At 46.6% G+C, this 19,319-nt stretch overlaps 2 protein-coding genes and 1 long non-coding RNA gene across 8 annotated transcripts; all 3 read right to left on the reverse strand.

Annotated features, from left to right (window-relative positions):
• Positions 1-25: 25 nt before the first annotated feature.
• sgo1 (shugoshin 1) lies at positions 26-3,314 on the reverse strand. Of its 3 annotated transcripts, none has more exons than XM_011609109.2 (9): positions 2,869-3,314; positions 2,574-2,773; positions 2,445-2,497; positions 2,302-2,366; positions 1,297-2,154; positions 1,108-1,230; positions 861-1,031; positions 495-615; positions 26-420 (listed from the first exon to the last, which is right to left on the reverse strand). In XM_011609109.2, exons 1-9 carry the CDS (start codon positions 3,011-3,013, stop codon positions 261-263), a joined length of 1,896 nt encoding a protein of 631 aa, XP_011607411.2. In that variant the 5' UTR covers positions 3,014-3,314; the 3' UTR covers positions 26-260. The 3 variants fall into 3 exon arrangements, 2 of the variants coding, with proteins under 2 accessions (XP_011607411.2, XP_011607410.2); XM_011609108.2 differs by having other exon boundaries at positions 495-684; XR_003890190.1 differs by lacking the exon at positions 26-420 and having other exon boundaries at positions 735-1,031.
• A 3,047-nt stretch (positions 3,315-6,361) lies between these two features.
• LOC101066270 (zinc finger protein 385D-like) lies at positions 6,362-14,635 on the reverse strand. Of its 3 annotated transcripts, none has more exons than XM_029845520.1 (8): positions 14,489-14,635; positions 11,738-11,835; positions 9,555-9,662; positions 8,843-9,011; positions 7,663-7,890; positions 7,393-7,574; positions 6,940-7,041; positions 6,362-6,822 (listed from the first exon to the last, which is right to left on the reverse strand). In XM_029845520.1, exons 1-8 carry the CDS (start codon positions 14,496-14,498, stop codon positions 6,589-6,591), a joined length of 1,131 nt encoding a protein of 376 aa, XP_029701380.1. In that variant the 5' UTR covers positions 14,499-14,635; the 3' UTR covers positions 6,362-6,588. The 3 variants fall into 3 exon arrangements, with proteins under 3 accessions (XP_029701380.1, XP_003969105.2, XP_029701381.1); XM_003969056.3 differs by having other exon boundaries at positions 7,660-7,890; positions 14,489-14,634; XM_029845521.1 differs by lacking the exon at positions 14,489-14,635 and adding an exon at positions 14,143-14,349 and having other exon boundaries at positions 7,660-7,890.
• Positions 14,636-15,870: 1,235 nt separating this feature from the next.
• LOC115251792 (uncharacterized) lies at positions 15,871-17,220 on the reverse strand. 2 transcript variants are annotated; one of them, XR_003890335.1, is made up of 3 exons: positions 17,107-17,220; positions 16,282-16,388; positions 15,871-16,218 (listed from the first exon to the last, which is right to left on the reverse strand). It is a non-coding gene; the product is annotated as an uncharacterized lncRNA (long non-coding RNA). The 2 variants fall into 2 exon arrangements; XR_003890336.1 differs by having other exon boundaries at positions 17,012-17,220.
• Positions 17,221-19,319: the final 2,099 nt, after the last annotated feature.

Here is a 19,319-nt window from a genome sequence, read left to right on the forward strand (position 1 = left end):
TTTTTATACAAGAGAAGCAGAAAAGGTCACTGATCAGAATTTATTAAATGACAATGTACAGACTTCTAATCAGCTGTCACAATAAAAACAATGAGAAATGGGGACAATTGTAGGGATAAATAAAAGACGAACAGAAGAAAGAATAGTCCGAAAGAAAAAAAAAAACAATCAAACCGATCACATTTTGGTGAACACGTTAAAAATCGATCATGTCAACAGTGACTTCATACAGGTTTCAAGGAGGACACGCACAGCAGCTCCTAGCCACACCCCACAAACGCCTCGTTGTAGTTCAACGACTGCTGGCTCTCAGTGGAATTCCTGGACGTCTGCACGGAATTCCTCCGTCCGGGCTTCTGCTTAAAAATAGGAGAGCGGAGGAACTGCAAATCTGTGAACTTGTCCCCGCGCCGCAGCTTCCTGTTAACATCAGAGAGGAACTGTTGTCACAGCCTGCGAGAGGTAAAGCAACGGGACTCGACGGACGTCCTTACGCATTTAACGTGGGTTCTTTGTAGTCTACGACCATCGTGCAGCGCCGCTTGCGTGCAGGGACGGGGGTGGAGCAACGGCCGTCGGTGGGCCGCGGGCCGCCGCAGGAGAACTTGCGGAAGGCTGCAGGGGACAGATTGGTCACGTCACACAGACTCAAGCCCCGCCCAGCTGTCCTTAAACCATGCACACCTGCAGAAATGTGGGTGGGAAGCAAGAAGAGAACAGTTGTGTGGACGCACCAGTAAGATGTGAAGATGCAGAGTGCCGACACATCGTGAAGAGGTCATGTGATCAGTCCAAGTGTCCCAAAACCTGAGTGAGGTGATCAGGCTCTTAGATATCAAAGCAACAAATAAAGCACTCACTTCTCTTGCATGTCTTGGCTCTCTGGGGGGTTTGGTGGGTCACACGAGGAGCCTCAGCGGAGGACTCTCCAAAATTAGACAGGACACCGTCTATTCTCATCATCTCAGCTTCAACCAAGGGACTGATGGGGGGTAAACCATCGTCGTCGACGACGGCCTCGTTGTGACGTGCTGAGGACGCATTTATATTTTAAAGTTTTAATCATCAGCAGGTTTGTTTTAATATGCAGAGAAACTTAATGCTCACCTGGATTATTCTCTTGCCCCAGTCTTCCTGGACCAGGACTGTTAGAGAAGCTAGAGTCAGCAGACCGATGACGATTAGCTTCCTTTCTGGTTACAGTCGGTGGACTGGGTTCATCTCTAAAGACTAAAAACAACTAAATGAGTACAACATTTAAACAATAAAGGAACGCAAAGCGAAGGCGCGACTCACTCGAGATCTTCGCCTGTTGAGCGGCGTTCTCTTTTTCCCTGTTGACTTTAGAAATCCGGCCTCTCCGGGTTGTGATTGCTCCAGACTTGCCGGGGGAGGCTCGGGCCTGCCTGCTCTTCTGAGGGACGTAAAGGCTGTCGTCTGATTCGGAAGACGGCGACCAGGAGGTTTCGCCATGTTGTGGAGGTGGAGGCGACGCGCTCTCGAGGGCTTGACCGTCCCGCGGCCTCTCTTCACTGATGGGCGTGGCCGACTGGCCGTCCTCCGCTTTGGCCTTGAACGGGGTGATGTGAACAGCCTCTTCGCAGTCAAAGTCAAAAGTGTCGTTGAACCCCTGTGAGGTGTTGAGCTTGTTCCCCTGGGACTGAGCCGCACTTTTGGTCCTACTGGCTGACTGGTCGCGGCTTTTTGAGCGGGCTCTAGGTTTGGGATTCTCCCAGGGTTTCTTCAACGGGGCTCGCTCTGGTTTGCGTCCCCTCTCCGGTTTTCGTCCAGTCGGTTCTGGTTTGCTCTGGAGCTGCTGCTTGGTTTGTTTTCTGGCGGGACGCTGCTGTTTGGGCTTTCTGGGCACGACATGTTCAGGAGTGGAATGCTGAAACTCCTCAGTGTCGGCGCAGTCATAATCTGGTTCTACTCCCTGCTCTGGCTGAGTTGATGTTCTGTCATCACTGGTTATTGGACTTGCTATTAAAGGACCCGAGTCTGGACTCGCCTGAACTTCACAAAGCAACTTCTTCACCCGCTCCGACCTCCTCTGGCCTGTTCTCTCTGCATGGCGACGCCTCACACCCACCGTCGACGGCAAAGTTACTTCCTCTTTACATTCAGAATGTAAATTATTTAGGGACGATTGGTTTTCTGCAAAAATTGTTTTAAAAATACATTAAATGTTTTAAGTAAACAGTGAGAACAGTAAAATGACCCATATGCGGTACTTGGGAAACCAGTTTATTCTGACTTCAAAGTGTGATGTCATTTGCTTAATTTAGATGTTTATGCGCGTACCTGCACAAACGGGAGAGGCGTTCCACTCGGCCGGTTTATCACCACAACTGCTCCCCCGCTCCCTGCTGTAAAGGGAGAAAAGACACTATTATAAATCCTGGATTATCCACAGTTAGGGTTAAGCTACACTATCATCAGTTCACCTGACAAATTCCACAGGGCGCTGAGCTTCACTCGGGCGATTTGGCTGATTCTTCTAAAAGAAATCACAGTAAAGTGGGATTTTGTTTTGTGAACACATGGAGGAATGTGATCAACAACAAGGCCCGTACCTCTGTAACATTTGCTTCCTGTTCTTTGAACTTCCTTCTGAGCAGAAGGAGGTGGAGGAACAGGGCCTGCTGCTCCCTCTTCAGCTGCAGGATCACCGCATTCGCCTGCCTCACCTTCTCCTTTTCAGCTTGCAGAGCCAGGGCCAGGGAGGCGTTGTTCATTTGGATGCTCTTCAGGGTGGTGTGGGCGTTATGACCCACTAGAAGTAAACACGGCACAACGTGATTGACACAATCTCATATCCATAAGAGCAGGTATCCACGCTCTTATGCTATATGCAATATTCATCCTCACCATTGCCCTTGTTTATCATTCTGGCCCGTCCCCTGCTGGGAGCCGATGCCCTGGCCAACCGTTTCGTTCTCCTTTCCTTCATCTTCTCCTTGATGTCCTCCAGACTCTGCTGGTAGGACTTCTTCTGGACGCGCTCTTTCACCATAGCTCCGGATTGTTCACTATAGCGACGGTCAGCAACGTAGCGCTCCAACTTGGGCCAAATCGAAGCTAACGCGCTAGCTTTCTTAGCACGACGTTGACCGTTAGCGTCACACGGTCTCGTCCGTCGTCATTTCCAGAGGGCTGAATCTTACCAGCGCGTAACTTGCATCAGCGTGTTACTGACAGATATAACGTTTCGCTGCTATAAAATTGGCTCAGCTACGCAATAACAAACCATTTAATCGCAGAGGATTCGCTCTCTGGTAGTTCGAATTTTTGCTACTCGGCATTTGATTGGTGATATGTCATTTTACGTCACTTCCGTAGAAGTTTTTCATTCGGTCACCAGATGGCGCTGATATACAGAAAAGAGAAGCGCATTTCCCTTCTTGTCCGCCTGGTTTTGTTTACACAAGTTGACTTTATTTGTTTGTTTCTTTCTTTCTTTTTTAATGTATTCTGTCAGATACCAAATCGTATCTTTCATTTAGATCATCTTCCTTGGGCATTTTTCATTCTACTATTGACTATCTAATAAATACCAAGCACACACTGTTTGGAATACAATAAATAGTGGACATTCTAAAGATTTTTTATTTATTTTTAAAAACACTCTTTAAAAAAACCCACTTATTTAAAAAACACTCATTCATTCTGGCATGATAAAGTAGGTGATTACGAATTTTTGAATGACCGGTGAAGATAGGAGCTCAAGCACTGTCTATAAACACCCTGTTTCGTGGGAAATGTTTACTGTAAAATCACATTGAAAAAGTGTTGATATTCCTACATTTCTATCATTAACAAAGGAATTATATTTGTTTCACACTTACTTTAATAAAGCATAAAAAATGACTTTATTTTGTCATCCATCGGTGTATTGAAGCTATCAGATGTGTGGTTTCTGTTAGTGTCCGTGACTATTGAATATTCTGAAAGTCATTTGTGGCACTCAAATGGTGTTTGATTGCTAATGATTTAGGGACAAATCCATCACATCACCAAGCCCTGTTGATTTTCCCCATCATGATCTACGGCAATCAGGGAAAGAAGGAGCAGGAACGCTAAATCAAAAATGAATTCCAAGGGAATTCCAAGTATTGTTTATTTACACAGATGAATTAGCATAGCTGTTTTAGCCACATTATTATTGTTATTATTATTATTATTATTATTATTATTATTATTATTATTATTAAAACCCTATTTTGGGTCTGAGCTAAAGCTCAGTAATAGCTGCCAAACAGTCTTAGAATCCAAAGAACCAAAAGATATTCTGTTTCCCACCAGATGAAAAGGATTAGCTTTAATCTGTGATCGTGCTTCATCTGGGGCCAAGAATACACAATACTACTCTATGATGTGGAAAACTGTTGCCATAATTCCACATTAAGAAACTTCATTATAAAGAGGGCCGTGTAATCAGAGAGGAAACTTTGTTCCTGATTAAAAACAAAGAATCTAACTTTGTAACTTGCTCTCTAAGCAAGCAGCAGGCTCTTCATTCCTTACAGTGTGCATCTGAACATCATGGTGAGCCTTTTTATTATTATTTCAACCCCCCTCCCTCCATTATCTGGTCCGTTCTTGTGCTTCTGCAAGACATACAGGTTTTTTTTTTTTAAAAAAAAAGGTTTTTAGTGCATTTTCAATTATTTACGATGCACGCACCTCCAAAAATACTAAATCTTCTTCCCAGTTATTTGAGTAAATACAGCCTTACATTATTTATTATTTATACCACCTATTTAAATTCAGACTTCAGCATTAACTCACCTGTCTTGGAATAGATTATATTTTCTGTATTTAATGTGAAACAGAGAAATGCAGTTTTGGGGAGCGGAGGGATGAGCGGCACCTCTGTGTTTTCACCAAGTAGAAAAGAAGAAAAACAAATTCCCCAAATGCCAAGGAGAGTTTTTGTCTGCTGACGTGTGCACGCGCGTGCATTTGTGCAGTGGGTTTGACAGAGGCAAGGGAGCAGTGCTGGATAAGATAAGAGAGAAAAGAGAGGGAAGGCTGCTGGGGTGATATTCCAGGAAGTTTGGGGGCTGGAGGAGAACTGACATGAGCATCCCACACACACATGGTTGTGATCATCACCTCATGGGAATAATAAAGAATAAGTGATATAGTTTAAGGGCAATTTTATCGACGTCCCTTCAGATTGGCTGGGAGGGGGACAGAAGCAGTAAATCATGTCTGAACTCATCCGCCCTGAAAATGTGTCCTTATCAGCAGTCGTGTAGCTTCTGTTGGCCTCTGGGAAATGATAAACCCACATAAGAAGGAAATTTCATTGCAAGTTCAGACACACACTTTAAAATTGCTGCAGTCCTTTCAAACACCCTGAGCCTGGGCTAAAAATTGGGCACATCTAAGAGTTTATTTATTTACACTGAAAGGATCCGGAGATTATTGAAGCTTGCCGTTTGGTCGCTCTCAAAAGAGAGACAGACGTGAACGCAGACGGAATGGTCTTCCTTTTTGTTATCTCCCAGAAAGAAGCTGGAGGGGGCGTAGTCCACAGGTCATCTGGACTCTTAAGCAACAAACTACTTAAAATGTCTCCCTGAGCCAGATAAAGCCAGTGAATGCATTCATTTCTTTTCAGGAAGATGTTTATTTTCACATTTAAGTGGATGAGAAGCAGTTGAGAGCCTGAACAGAGACAGCATGAGGAGAAAGCGGCCCGGCTCAAAGAGCTGAGTGCGCCGGTGCTTATTCTGCCATGCAACAGCAAAGCTCCAATAAAGGATGCTCTTATTGTCAAATCCCAAGGACCTCGATAGGCAGCATAGCTTCCTTGTTCTGGTTCTGAGAGGAGGGGAGTGAGCCCTCGAGTTCAGGGCTTACAGAGTGGAACATACTATAGCAAGAGGAACACATTTAACAGCCTGGTAACATTGTTGAAGGCTACCGTTGAGGCGCCAGGTGTCTCTTTAGGTAGCTAACATGGAACAAGCTGCAGAGAGAAACCGGGAGCCTTTCAGAAAAGGAATACAATAAAGCTGCAGTCCAAACCATAAATCCACACCTTGGTTGCCAAATCACTAAAGCACTCCAGTCAGTCCAGGTTCTCCTCACACCCATCTCCCTCCACTGGAAGGAAACAGAGCCAATAAAAACTCCAGGAATATTGATGCTGTCAGAGAAATCCCACTTTAACCCTCCCCCCCACCACCACCACCACCACCAAAAAAAGCGCTCCCTCAACCTGAAACTCTCTTGATTTGAGCAGCTGACTGGTTCCCAGAATTAAGTGGGTGCTGGGAGAGCGAGAGCGGGGGGGGGGGTGTACTGCTGGTAAGATCTGAAGTGAGATCTGCACAAACAAACATTCTTGGTTCTCATGGAGTTCCCCACGAGGGACTTTATTGATTGTCAATACAGGAGGACAGTATCATCTATAAAAATGATTGAGTTCCAGAGGAATGAAGCACTGGAGCAGCAGCCAGTGAAGTCTTACGTCTGTGTCGGATATATCGGCAGCTCATTGCTGCTCTTCACTCGCTCGTCACGACAGTTTCAATTCTTAAAACGCCGCCTCAGATCTCGACTCTCCTTTGAGCCTGGTCAGTAGGGAGAAAACAGAACCTGGGAGTGCGTGGGAGCCATGGGCCCAGGAGCCGGGTGCAAGAGAGCCTGTGGGAGGGGCTGTCCCTGGAAGAGGGCGTGGCTTGAGCTGGAGGCGGGATGAAGGGGGAAGGAGGGCAAGGACCCCAGGGCGGCAGCCACTGAGAGTTGAGGTATGAGGCATGACGCCAGAGGTTTGGTCAGGTTCTGGGTCTTCTGCAGGGTCAGACGGATCTGAGGCGGGGAAAAAGAGACAATGGGGACAAGGCTCAACAGTCGCATCAGTGATGACAGGTCTGTTCCTGACTGCCAGGATGTCACAGCTGGAGGTAAAAACAGAAGAGCACTCACTGACTGGAGGCTGTGGTGACGCTGGCTGGAGGTGTAGGGGCTGAACTTGGGCTTGGCCGGCTTCCCCGCCGCCCTGTCTTTGTGCCTCCTGCTGCTGATGTGCTGCGGTGGAGGACAAGCGTGCAAGCGCAAAGACATGGAAACAGAAAATGAAAGGAAAGTGTATCATGAATGTCATGCAACCGGGTTCAGGCGGGGCATTGGGATCTGCCTGGATTTGGCTCCGTGATTCAACGTATTCATGAGGGGCAGATGTGAAGATCTTTTTAGGCTTCTACTGCCACTCACAAACAGATGGCAAGTTGGCAACGAGTGGCTGAATATTCATGAGCACCTGGCCAAAGTTAACTTTTGAGGGAGCGATCGCCATGATGTGTACACTCTGCTGGGATGCCGACGGCAAGGTCGGCTACAGTCGATCGCTACGTTTTTACAGCCGTTTCAGTGACTGACCTGTTTTAACTGTGTCTCGGAGTTGACGTGCACGTCGCAGATCTCGCAGTGGAAAGTTTTGTTCTGGAGCCCGGTTGACATCTCAGACGGCGCGGCCAACTTGACCTTGACCCCCACCCGGGGGAAGGACTTGATGGCTCCGTCACCGCTCCTCGCCGCCAACATGGTCTTGTGCTTGGTGCCTGTGCAGACGTAAAGTGACATCAGGCGGCCAAACGGCGCACGTTAGGAATCGGCTTCACGGGGACGGATCTGGCGTCCTCTCACCGCTGTTGTGAGCCTGCAGCTGAGAGGCCGAGTTGACAGCAACCTTGCAGAGGGAGCAGTAGAGGAGGCGTTTAGCCTTCTCCTCCTCTGTTTCCCCCTCCGGACCCGTGTCTGTCTCTCTGTCCTTTTTTGCATCTTTGTCTGGCGTCCCCAGGGGGGCCGGCGCTTCAGACGGTGCCATGAAAGATTCAGGAGGGCTGTGGCTCGATGGTGCTGTGTCTGAGACCGGGGCTAAAGAAATAAGACAGGAGGGAAAAATGACTTGGAAATGAAGGCAAAGATGAAAAAAGCAACTTTTTCAGGTTTACCAGCTCACAGGAACTTGTCTACGGGCGCTTTAATTTCATGGTAGGGTTTTAAATGATACGTCCACTGGGTTGACAAAACACCAGTCCCAATAAAAAACGTAATCCCTGCATTTATTAACTTAAAAATGCAAAGAAACAGCAACAGGCATTGTTGGCAGCTACTCTTTGAAACACAACACCTACAACCACAAAGCATTCAACGTTCTACTCAACTCCACTAGTTTAAATACCGATACATTTTCCCCTGCTGGTGGCGTGACGGCCTCCAAAAGAACGACCACGAAAGTCTTGATGTCCAGCAAACTCCTGACATGCTCAGAGGGAGAAAAAAAGCCTTTAGGCTGCAAGTGGTTATGAACTCCAACCTTTCTAATCACAATTAGATTCAGTGATTTACCTGTCGAGCTGCCTCTCATCAATGAGATGAACAATTTTGTGTGATTTGACTCAATTATCTTGTGCTTAAAGAGCATTCCTGAAAAGTTAAATGGTGATTTAAAGGATTCGCTCTTTGTTAATAACGAGGATTGGCTTGGCCTCGTTGAGTGGGTGTCTGTTAGCATCGATTCCCCTCTCACAGGGGCCGATGAGCACCACGGAGGACAGAGACTCCTCCGCCACCCTAGATGGAACTCCGAAACTGGATACAAAGAAACTCTAGCCGCCGTGCACCATTCGTCAGTCCTTCTGCTGTGTAGCTGGCAGCAGAATGTATTATTTTCATCCCCTCCAACACCCACACAGATGCAAAAGCAGCACATCACGACTGGAGGACCTGCTGCTTCCACAAAAACGCGGTGTACGAAGGCTGCAGAAGCGATGCTCGACCTTTATTCCCACTGGGTTAAACTTGTAGGAGAGGCGTGCAGTCACACCTTCTGATGTCGTGTCATTGCTGAAAGACGGTGAGCGCGATGGCGAGGGGCTCTGCAACGTGGTTTCCTTGGTGACCAGCTCAGAGGTCCCGATCTTTACATCCGCGGCGTCCGGAGCCTTAAGCCTTTTAGCGTGTTTGGGGCCACAATAATGGGAGGCGATCTGCGTCTGTGTACACAACAGTAGACAACACACACACAAGCATTAACAGTGCCGCCTTTTCTGCGATAAGAGGTTCAAATGCGCGGATAGCAACAGAACCACGGCTCTCTGAAAACTCAAAAACGATATAAAAACATGATCTCGGCCATTCCTTTGGTTTTAAAATTAAAGCCTGGACGCTGATCAAACCAACTATTTTCTCCCACAGGCAAGACCAACACCAGGAAACCAGAGAATTAATAAACTCATGTTTGCTTATATTATCTCTCGGCAGCAGGATTTTGACATTAATCCCAGCATTATTCATTCCACTGTGCTTCAGCGGAACTCAGGGCCTGAATATAAATGATTCGAGGGCAACCACATTTAAAATTAACAGAGGAGTGTGCGTTTCCAACGCTGGTCTCGGGCCTCGCAACCAGTAACCCAGCTGGAAAACACGTGCGGGTCACCTCTCAGCTGGCATGTGCAGGTGTCCGCACTAGAAATACAAGCGACCTGAATGGAAAACAATCAAACGTGCAGGTTTTCCCGCAGGACGACACCCACTTGAGAGTTGAGCCTCAGTCGAAAGACGCTGCAGGCCCTGGCCTTCCTCTTCTGGGGCGAGGTTGGTCTGTAGCCTGAACCCATCATGGATTTATGAAAATGATCCATCTGTTAAAAGAAAAAAGGAGCCACTTTTTAGCACTACAAAAGATAAAATGTCATGAGGTCAAGCCCTCTGCGGCTCAGCTAAACCCAACTAGATGCATATGATGCCCCATTACAGCCTTTTGACTGGTATAAGAACTTAAAATGGCAAAAAAAAAAGCTTTGCTTTAGGCTCCCCATAATAAAATACAGCTTCCAATCACAACCTCTCCACCTGCTCCTCTCTAAAGTCCCCCTTCATATCCTTGAATCAAAGTCGCCCTCCCTTAGGAGTCCCCCGTCTCAGCCTTCATCCTCACATCATTTGCACCCACCTGTAACAAAGTCACATTAGTCGTCTCACTCACCCTGAATCCGCGACAGCTTCTACGGTGGAGCCACAGAGTGTGACATCACAACACAGAAGCTGTGAAACAGACCTTACGCCTTGTTCCTCACCGGCATGTCGCCATGTTTTCAATATACTGTAGAACCTCGTCAAATTAAGCAGACCCCTGCCAGGAGAGCAGTCCAAAAGCCTCAACAGTGTTTGGAGATGAGAATTCCAGGGATTTACACTGTAGATGTCAAAACTGCCTTTTAAAAGCTCGGTGAGGAATGAGCTGCTGCTTTGGTTTGTTGTCTTTCAAAATTCAGAAACGCAGGTGCTGTTTTGGCTCCACAGGAAAGAATTTTAAAAAACGTCCAACATAAACACCGTACGACCCGCTCCTTATAGCGCTGCACTGGATTTCTGCCTGACTTGAACAACCCTGTACCTATGACAACGCACAAGTGGGCACTAAACAAACACTTTTGCAGAGCGCAGCATCAACATCTGCTCTCGACTGCAGCCCGAGACACAGAAGAATCCCCACACATGAAAACAAATCTTCCTGGAAAAAAGGTGGAGGGCTCGAGTTCATCTGCCCGCCCACCTATTAACCACCCACAGACTTAAACTCAACCTAATCTGGTTTAAAGGAGGTGGGGGAGTGGTGCCTGTCCCAGCACATACCAGACTGGGGCAGTCCAGCAAAGGTTTAGGGTAGCTTATGGTCATCTGTGACCTTTTAGAGTAGAGTTTGAGCAACAGGAGCATATATAGAGTGAAAAGGAGAGGAACAAACAGCAGGCCAGGAGGGACACCATGTGATATTTCCAATGAACTCCATGAACTCAGTTTTGCGGAGTCATTTGATTAAAAATGGTGAGTGCAGTTGAACAGTGTTGCTACATTAATGTCTTCTTTCGTGTGTTTGTTTCATAAACATAGGTTGGGCAAAAGCAATTACTGGAGGTCGGAGGTAGAGTGAAATGGAAACAAAACAGCTAAAAAGAAGGGAACATGAGAAGGTGAGGTGAGGTGTTTGGAGATATGACTGTAGGCAGGTCTTCCATCACGAGGAAGTTATTAACATTTCAACAAATCCGGTTTTGATTGTTTATGTGATGGGAGGAGAACACAAAGCACAAAAGAGAAAATGGAAGAGAATGTGCACAGGTGGAGAAGAGGAGTAAAATAAGCCGGAGCTGAGCTGAAGAGGTCTGATTGAGGGAAATGGAAGAAGTGGGTTTAATGGGTTTAATGGGCTCTTTTTTCTTCAGACTCTCCTGCAAATACTGACGCACTCTCTAAATTTGCTCAACTCCCAGGACAGTACCATTTAGAATCCTTCAATGTAAACATAACTATAATAATGCCATGCTCATCTTCTAGCATTGGAAACACACTCCTCTTTATTCCACAGTGTCGTCCAGGCACGATTCCCTCAGCTCTCACCACCACCTGTCACATCAACACCTTCCAGGAACTTGACAGGTTCTGCCAACCTCCGTTCAACCAACCTGGCACGCACACTGTCATGTGAGGAACACCAGGAAAGCAGCACCTCCCCCCCCCCCCCCCCCCCCCCCCAACCCTACCACCACCACCCACCTGCTGGTTGTGGGCTAATGTCACAGCTCTGCCTATCTGAGGTGATATATTTGGAACAGTGTGGGCAGCTCGCGTATACATCTGTGCATCGACGAGCCGTTTCAGAACCAAAAAGATCAGGTGTGGTTTCCGTGACAACAACGCGAGTGACGGCACTCACATCAGCCAGGAACGGGAGGAGCTGCACATCTAGGGACGCCTGGGTTCTTCCAGGCGAGGGACGCGTCAGAAGGGGCAGAACGCCGTTGCACATGTTACCTAGGAGACAGCATGGTGAGATCGAGACGGCAGATCAACACGTGGAGGAACGAGGCGATTCCTTCTGGAAATGGTAAGTGATGACGGAGGACACGGTGAGAAGGAAGAGGAGTGGGAGGGTAAATTCACATCAGAACAACATTCAAGGACAGTTCTTTGGTTCCGAGTTGCGATTTTCCACGTTTCAGCGCATCTGCGGTGACACATTCCTGCGCTCCGCCAATAAAACGATTGAATAGAATTAACGCTGAATGATTAACCATCGACATGGTGTAAAAAATACCTTGGTGACGCATCGAAACAGTTCCACTAAATACACAAGCCTTCCAAACCTGCAAGAACCGAGCGATGAAATCACACAGTCCAGGAAATGAATGACAAGGATTATTTAAAGGAGCTCCTTAATCGCACAGGAATGCAGACCTGGAAAACCAGGATGGGCCATATTCACTTTGTTACAATTGAACTTCTCACTGTTTAAGATCTTCCTCTCAAATTGTAGGGGTTTGTTTTTCATTTTTTTGGTGGTGATAAAGGACAAACCCTGTGATTTAAGTTTGAATCTCCCTCTACTTGTGGGTTAAAGCTGCAAACTTTCCTGCCGTCTTGACTTCTTTTTCAATTTAATCCAGGAAGTGTCTGAAGTATGTCACAGTCTAAATGGCTGAAATCGCTCTTCCACCATTAAAACCGCCGCCCGTTTGTTTTTCGGCGTGATTAATTGCTTATCGTTTGAGCCCAAGTGGACAACAGATGAGGGCAATTGTCAAACACACAAATACAGACGTTTGGATAAACATGGACGCTCGCTTAAAACGCAATCTATTCCCCGACCAGCCTCATTGTCGCTGAGTCCTGATTGGATGCTTGTTTTCTGGTGTATACGTTCTCCCAGCTTGATTATGATTCCCTTCCTGACCAGCTCTGCTGGGTAATCACGGCGATCAAAAATCACAACACACCATTCCACTCTGCAATTAGCCTGATTGCCTGTAAGCTGTGTTCACGTTGTGGACGTGCATGCGCATGTCGGGGACATGGAGCGCCACATTAGCATACGGGCCGCTGTTTCTCTCCTTGCGCCAGAACTTTTTGCCACGGCAACGCAAACAAACAGCCCGTTGGCATCTCCATCTCCTTTAATGGGTGAAAAAAAGAGCTTTACATACAGTCACAGAGTTGTGTAAAGATTTCCTTATGCCGAAGAGAATTAGTGGAACTTTGGTTGTTTAAACGGCGAACCAACTCCCAGCTGCACAGCTCAGCAGGGGGCTAATTCAATTAGCGGACCCAGCACAGGGACCAGGGAGATGGAACCAGCCCAGGGGAACTTCTGGTTTGATTTGACTCAACCCAGGAAGGTTTATCTGACTGTTTTAATACACGTGCACAACTTCAGTCCCTTGTCCTTGTTGCACGGGAGAAGAGAGACTTTTTAGGGTCCAAACCGGCCGATCTTTCTGTGAACTAAAGCTGATACAGAGGCAAAACAAAAGGTTGAGAAAAGCACAATTTTCACCCCTGTGATTGAATTTGGGCCACGGAATCGATTTCCCCGCACCAGTAAATCTGGTGCAACGTTGACCTTTGATACCATACGCAACCAGGTGAAATGCCTTCTGTATCAAGGCTGATGTACGCGAAGCAAAGAAGAGAAAATATAGATAAAATAGTCTCTGAAATATGCTGGCAACAATATCTACTTTCAGTCTCAGCTTAGTGCAAAACACACAGGAGGAGAGAACAGGACACACCAGTGAGTGTGTGTGTGTGGGTGTGTGTGTGTGTATGTGTGTGTGTGTGTGTGTGTGTGTGTGTGTGTGTTCTTGCATTTACTAGAAATTGAGTACCAAAATCCCCTTTCTACTCGCCAAGTGGGGCCATCTCTCTTGGCCCCAAAACTTCAGAGGACTGTTTGAGGGTTAAGCTTTGGTTTTAGGCTAGGGTTAGGAGTGTGTGTGTGTGTGTGTGTGTGTGTGTGTGTGTGTTGTAGCTCTAGGCTGTGAATGAGCCAGATCCTAAAATCGACCCAGGGGTTTTAGCTGTGGTTCCAGCCAACAGGCAGGAAACAAATAACTTACTGACTGTACACTTCTCCAAAACTCTGTTTCACACGATTAACTGCTCAGTCCCATTGGTCAAACTGTCTCAAACTGCAGGTTTAAAGAACTGAGGGTTTGATGGCTTATTGGATGTCCTGGTCCAGAGGTTGACCCACACCTGGGTCTCCATTAAGTGCCAATTTTCTTGAACTTTCTTGAACTATTTTAAAAAACAATTAGAAAGAAGCTTTAGTGGTGCACTTGCCTGTAGATGACCTGCTCCTGCGTTAACCTCACTCTGAAATTCGCAACTCCGAGTGTTTCATAGTTTACAAGCACGGAACGTGTCTGCGCCGGACCGTGAAGGTGCCGTGCGTGCACGCTTACGCGGTGGATTTATTCAGCTGCTCCTGGCTGAGACCAGCGAGACCGTTTTAACGAAGGGGGACATTTGCATGGAACGAAGCGCGCTGCCTGTGGAAGCCCGCAGCGCGCAGGTGACCTCGCAAAACACGCGTTTCTACGTAGCAACAAGTGGCTCCGCAGCAACAAAAGTGGCGGAAAAAAACGACAGTTGGAAACAAATAAATGAAGATGCGAGGTTTACTTACCGAAATACATGTTGACAGGCTGGCGTGTTGGTCAGTGTGGGAGGAAAGTCTCATCTGCAGGCTGATCTCTCTCGCTCTTCTGCGGCTTCGATGCTGCCCCTTCCCATCTGGATCCCCCCTTCCTCCTCCTCCTCCTCCTTACGATGCGCGCACAGCTCTTCCTTCCATCAGCGCATCTCCGAAACCTGGTTTCAATTCAGTGAATGGCAGGAGAGGCGGTAACAAATTACGTGTCCGATAATTACTTTTTTTTCTTTTTAACCACAAAAAAGGGACACAATTTTGGTCGGATTTTAAACCACTGGTTGTACTATGGCTCTATACTGTCTGTCTGGGAACAATACCGAGGTCATTTTACTGTAATGTGATGACGTCAGGAAAATATGTCAAAATGCTGTTTCAACTTTTACATCTACATTGGGTGCGATATCTGACTGTTATAATGGGAGGATAAATGAACTGGTTATAGTGGGACGGAGAGGATAAATGGACTGGTTATAGGGGACAGAAAGGATAAATGGACTGGTTATAGTGGGACAGAGAGGATAAATGGACTGGTTATAGTAGGACAGAGAGGATAAATTGACTGGTTATAGGGGACAGAAAGAATAAATGGACTGGTTATAGGTGAACAGAGAGGATAAATGGACTGGTTATAGTGGGACAGAGAGGATAAATGGACTGGTTATAGTTGAACAGAGAGGATAAATTGACTGGTTATAGGGGACAGAAAGGATAAATGGACTGGTTATAGGGGACAGAAATGATAAATGGACTGGTTATAGTGGGACAGAGAGGATAAATGGACTGGTTATAGTTGAACAGAGAGGATAAATGGACTGGTTATAGGGGACAGAAAGGATCAATGGACTGGTTATAGGGGACAGAAAGGATAAATGGACTGGTTATAGGTGAACATAGAGGATAAATGGACTGGTTATAGTTGAACAGAGAGGATAAATGGACTGGTTATAGTGGACAGAAAGGATAAATGGACTGGTTATAGTTGAACAGAGAGGATAAATGGACTGGTTATAGGGGACAGAAAGGATAAATGGACTGGTTATAGGGGACAGAAAGGATCAATGGACTGGTTATAGTGGGACAGAGAGGATAAATGGACTGGTTATAGTGGGACAGAGAGGATAAATGGACTGGTTATAGTGGGACAGAGAGGATAAATGGACTGGTTATAGTTGAACAGAGAGGATAAATGGACTGGTTATAGCTGAACAGAGAGGATAAATGGACTGGTTATATTGGGACAGAGAGGATAAATGGACTGGTTATAGTTGAACAGAGAAGATCAATAGACTGGTTATAGGTGAACAGAGAGGATCAATAGACTGGTTATAGGTGAACAGAGAGGATAAATGCACAGGATTTCCAAAATGCACATTTTGACTTGGGAAGGATCCCGATGGACGTCCCCGTCCCCCTAGAAAAGAATGGACCCTCATACAGAAAAACGCGACATTTCTAAATAACAATGAGAACTGGGACCCAGGACGTGTCTGATCTCCCCTCCCGGTCCGCTGGTTCTGGAACAGGCGCTGCATTCCTTCACAAAGTTTCTTCCCATCCACAGTCTCCTCTTAAGCTGTGTTATTTATAGATGCATCCTTGGGGGGGGACCAATATCCAAACCCAAAACAACAATTCTCACAGATTGATGCAGCACCAGGGAGGATCCCAGACTGTTCTGGTGGATCAGTCCAGTAAACCAGCTCCTGTCAGACAATAACACAATCATCAATTGTGACACAGCAATTTGGGGAACTGTCCCAACTCACCTGGCAGCCCTGAGCTGATGAAGATTAAACACACATGGAAAGACCTGCTCAGAAACCCAATCTCACGCCTCTTATGTCACCTACGCGGCTGCCAGACGTTTGTTTCCCTTTGAGAAAGAGCAGAGCTCATTGGGAGGCTGGGTGGTGGTCAGGAACAGCTCAAACATTCATATCAGAGAGACGCTGATGGTTTAATATTCTCCCTATGGTCCAGACTTTGGTGCCAAGGTGAGAAATCGCAATCAAAAGCTGCTGTGTGAAATGGCTAAAATGTTGGCCCGGCTGGTAGAACTTTCCAGGTCAGTGCAGCAACATGAAACTAGGGGGGAAATCCAAGCGCCGCCACCAGATTAAACGCTAATGTGGCTGAAAAAGAAGTTGTAATTCACTGAGGACGACACGGCCCGCCTGCTGCTCTCCAGATGTCATTACTTAGCTGTTAAACAGGCTAAAGTTCTCCCGGAGCAACGACAGCCCTCCCCGGCCCTCCTCTCTAAGCCATTTTGGGTCTGAACACGGCGAGAACAGAACGTTGGCCGCGTCCGTTTACACCTGCGGGCATTTAGCATCTGCACTTCGCACAAACACCGTGGTTGCCATGGCAACTGATGTATGAGATATAATTTTTGCAGACCCAATGTTTTAGCCCTTTTTGTTGGAGGCAAAGGCCTTTTACTGCACACACACACACACACACACACACACCGGCCAGGTGACCATCTAAACTGACCACGTCACCACTCTCAGGCAGGTTTTCTGGGCTGTCTTCACCACATTTCGGGAGGGGGAAGAGCGTCAGAACGTGCAGCCACCCAGGCGGCTCACCTCTTCCTTGGACAGGCCGCCGCAACACCATGGAAAACAGCACTGATCCACCTCACTTCCGGTCAGGTGCTGATGTCCGCTGACGTCGGGAGGCTCTCAAAACGTATGTTCTCCTCTGGCAGAGGATGATGGAGGAATTTGGCTTTGGCTGGCGCTCACGCGCCGCGTCAGATTGTTGGCCGCTGCTCTTACCTTGGAGAGATGGAGGCGCGCACGCACGCACACACACACACACACACACACACACACACACACACACACACACATCCTTGTTCTTCTATTTTTACTTAGCCCTTTACCCTGACCTTAACCATCCCAACTAACCCCTAAATCTAACCTAAACACAATTCGGTCTTAAGCTTCAAACAGTCCTTTAAAGTTGTGAGGACCTGTCAAAATGTCCTCACTTTATCACATGCACAAGAACACACAGTTCAAAATTCCAAATAGTCAGAAATACCACATCTGGTAAATGATACATCTTAATATACACACCTGATATATTATTTCCAAAATCCCTTGTTAAATACACTGTGTGGATTTCTGCTGAAAGCTCATCAAAGGGCCGCGTTATGTTTTTTCATCAACAGCAACAATGTGCCGACAGCGTGTACATCCCACAGCCATCGTAGATCTGAAGAAATCTGAGTTCAATTTACAGAGCGAGAGAGACACAACAACAAAGAAGCTGAAGTGAGTAATGGATGTTTTCAGAGGCCTTTAAGTGTCTCAGAGTGCAAAAAGGAGTGAAAAGGAAGGCGCTCTTACAGCGTGTCAGAGAATCGCAGGAGAAGAAGAAGGTGAAAAACAGCTCCAGGAATCCAGACACCAAGGCTGCAAGATAGGGAAGCGGAGTGGAGATGACATGCTCTGCGGATCGGGCTTTTTTTTGTTGAAAATATCGCTTTTGTATGAGGTCAAAGGTTGCATTTATCCCCCCCCTAACAGATGACAGACTACCCACATGGTGCTGGAGGGCAAGGCCTTATAATGTAAAGAGATTCTATGTGACTCATCACCTCTCGGCATATATGGATTCTCCTTGCACACAAAAACACATTTTATAGCCATACACATGTCACATAGCAGGCGGGTAAGAGCCTCCACATGTATGCACTAAAACTGGGAGTGTTTTACTGGTAAAGCGAGGGCTCAAAGTGCTCGCCAGACCACGCCTGGGGAATTTCAGGCTTTTGCATGATGGCAGGAGTCGCTTAAAGATCCCCTCATCCCCTAAATGTTGTTATTATTATTGTCATCTCAGGGCACTGAGGCAGATGTGCATGTTTATCCAGTGTGGGTTACTGCAGCGGATGATTTAGGACAGCCCATAAAACCATCCACATTCAAAGGAAAGGATTAAAACTTTACAGCCCATCGCTGCGCCATCGTATCTGCAAATGAGAAAATTTATGAAAGCATTTGCGGTTCTCCAACTAGAGCCAGATGATGTGAATGATCTAAATGATCCACAGCGGAGAATTCTTGCTTCAGGACTCATACGTATACACACACACACACACACACACACACACACACACACACACACACACACACACACACACACACACACACACACACACACACACACACACACTTACTTTTGTTTTACTGCGACTAAATTTACGATCAGTTGGAAAAGCACCTTCTATCTTCTATGTCTAAGATATAAGATTGTCTGGATTGGAATTCCGAACGACATGGCTACTAAATTTAGGCCTGCACTGCCACCTACGGGTCAACATGAGATAGAACATGTCTTGGTGGTGAATTCGTGTAATACAGATAGTCAACGTGCACAAAACATTCCAATACATCCATTTGAAAATATGGAATACAAATTAAAATACAAATCGAATGTGCAGCATTATGTTGTGATATTTTCCCACTGACCACCAAAAATTATATTCATGAAAGTTTTTGCTTGCGGAACTTACTAGCCACAATCTTTTCTTTCGAAGGGACCAATATAATAAGCACACACGATCAGTGGTTTGAATATAAAACCCTTTTGTCGCCCCCTGTCGTATCGGAGGAAAACTGCGTCATTGAAAACACAAGTTAGCGATGGAAGAGCCATCTACTTTGCCACAAGATGGCAGTATACGCCGATGCGCGTTTGGATTTACCTGTGTGCCTGTGTGTGTGTGTGTGTGTGTGTGTGTGTGTGTGCGTGTGTGTGTGTGTGTGTGTGTGTGAGAGAGAGAGAGAGA

This window comes from Takifugu rubripes, chromosome 12 (assembly GCF_901000725.2).
Source record: "Takifugu rubripes chromosome 12, fTakRub1.2, whole genome shotgun sequence".
Taxonomy (NCBI): Eukaryota; Metazoa; Chordata; class Actinopteri; order Tetraodontiformes; family Tetraodontidae; genus Takifugu; species Takifugu rubripes.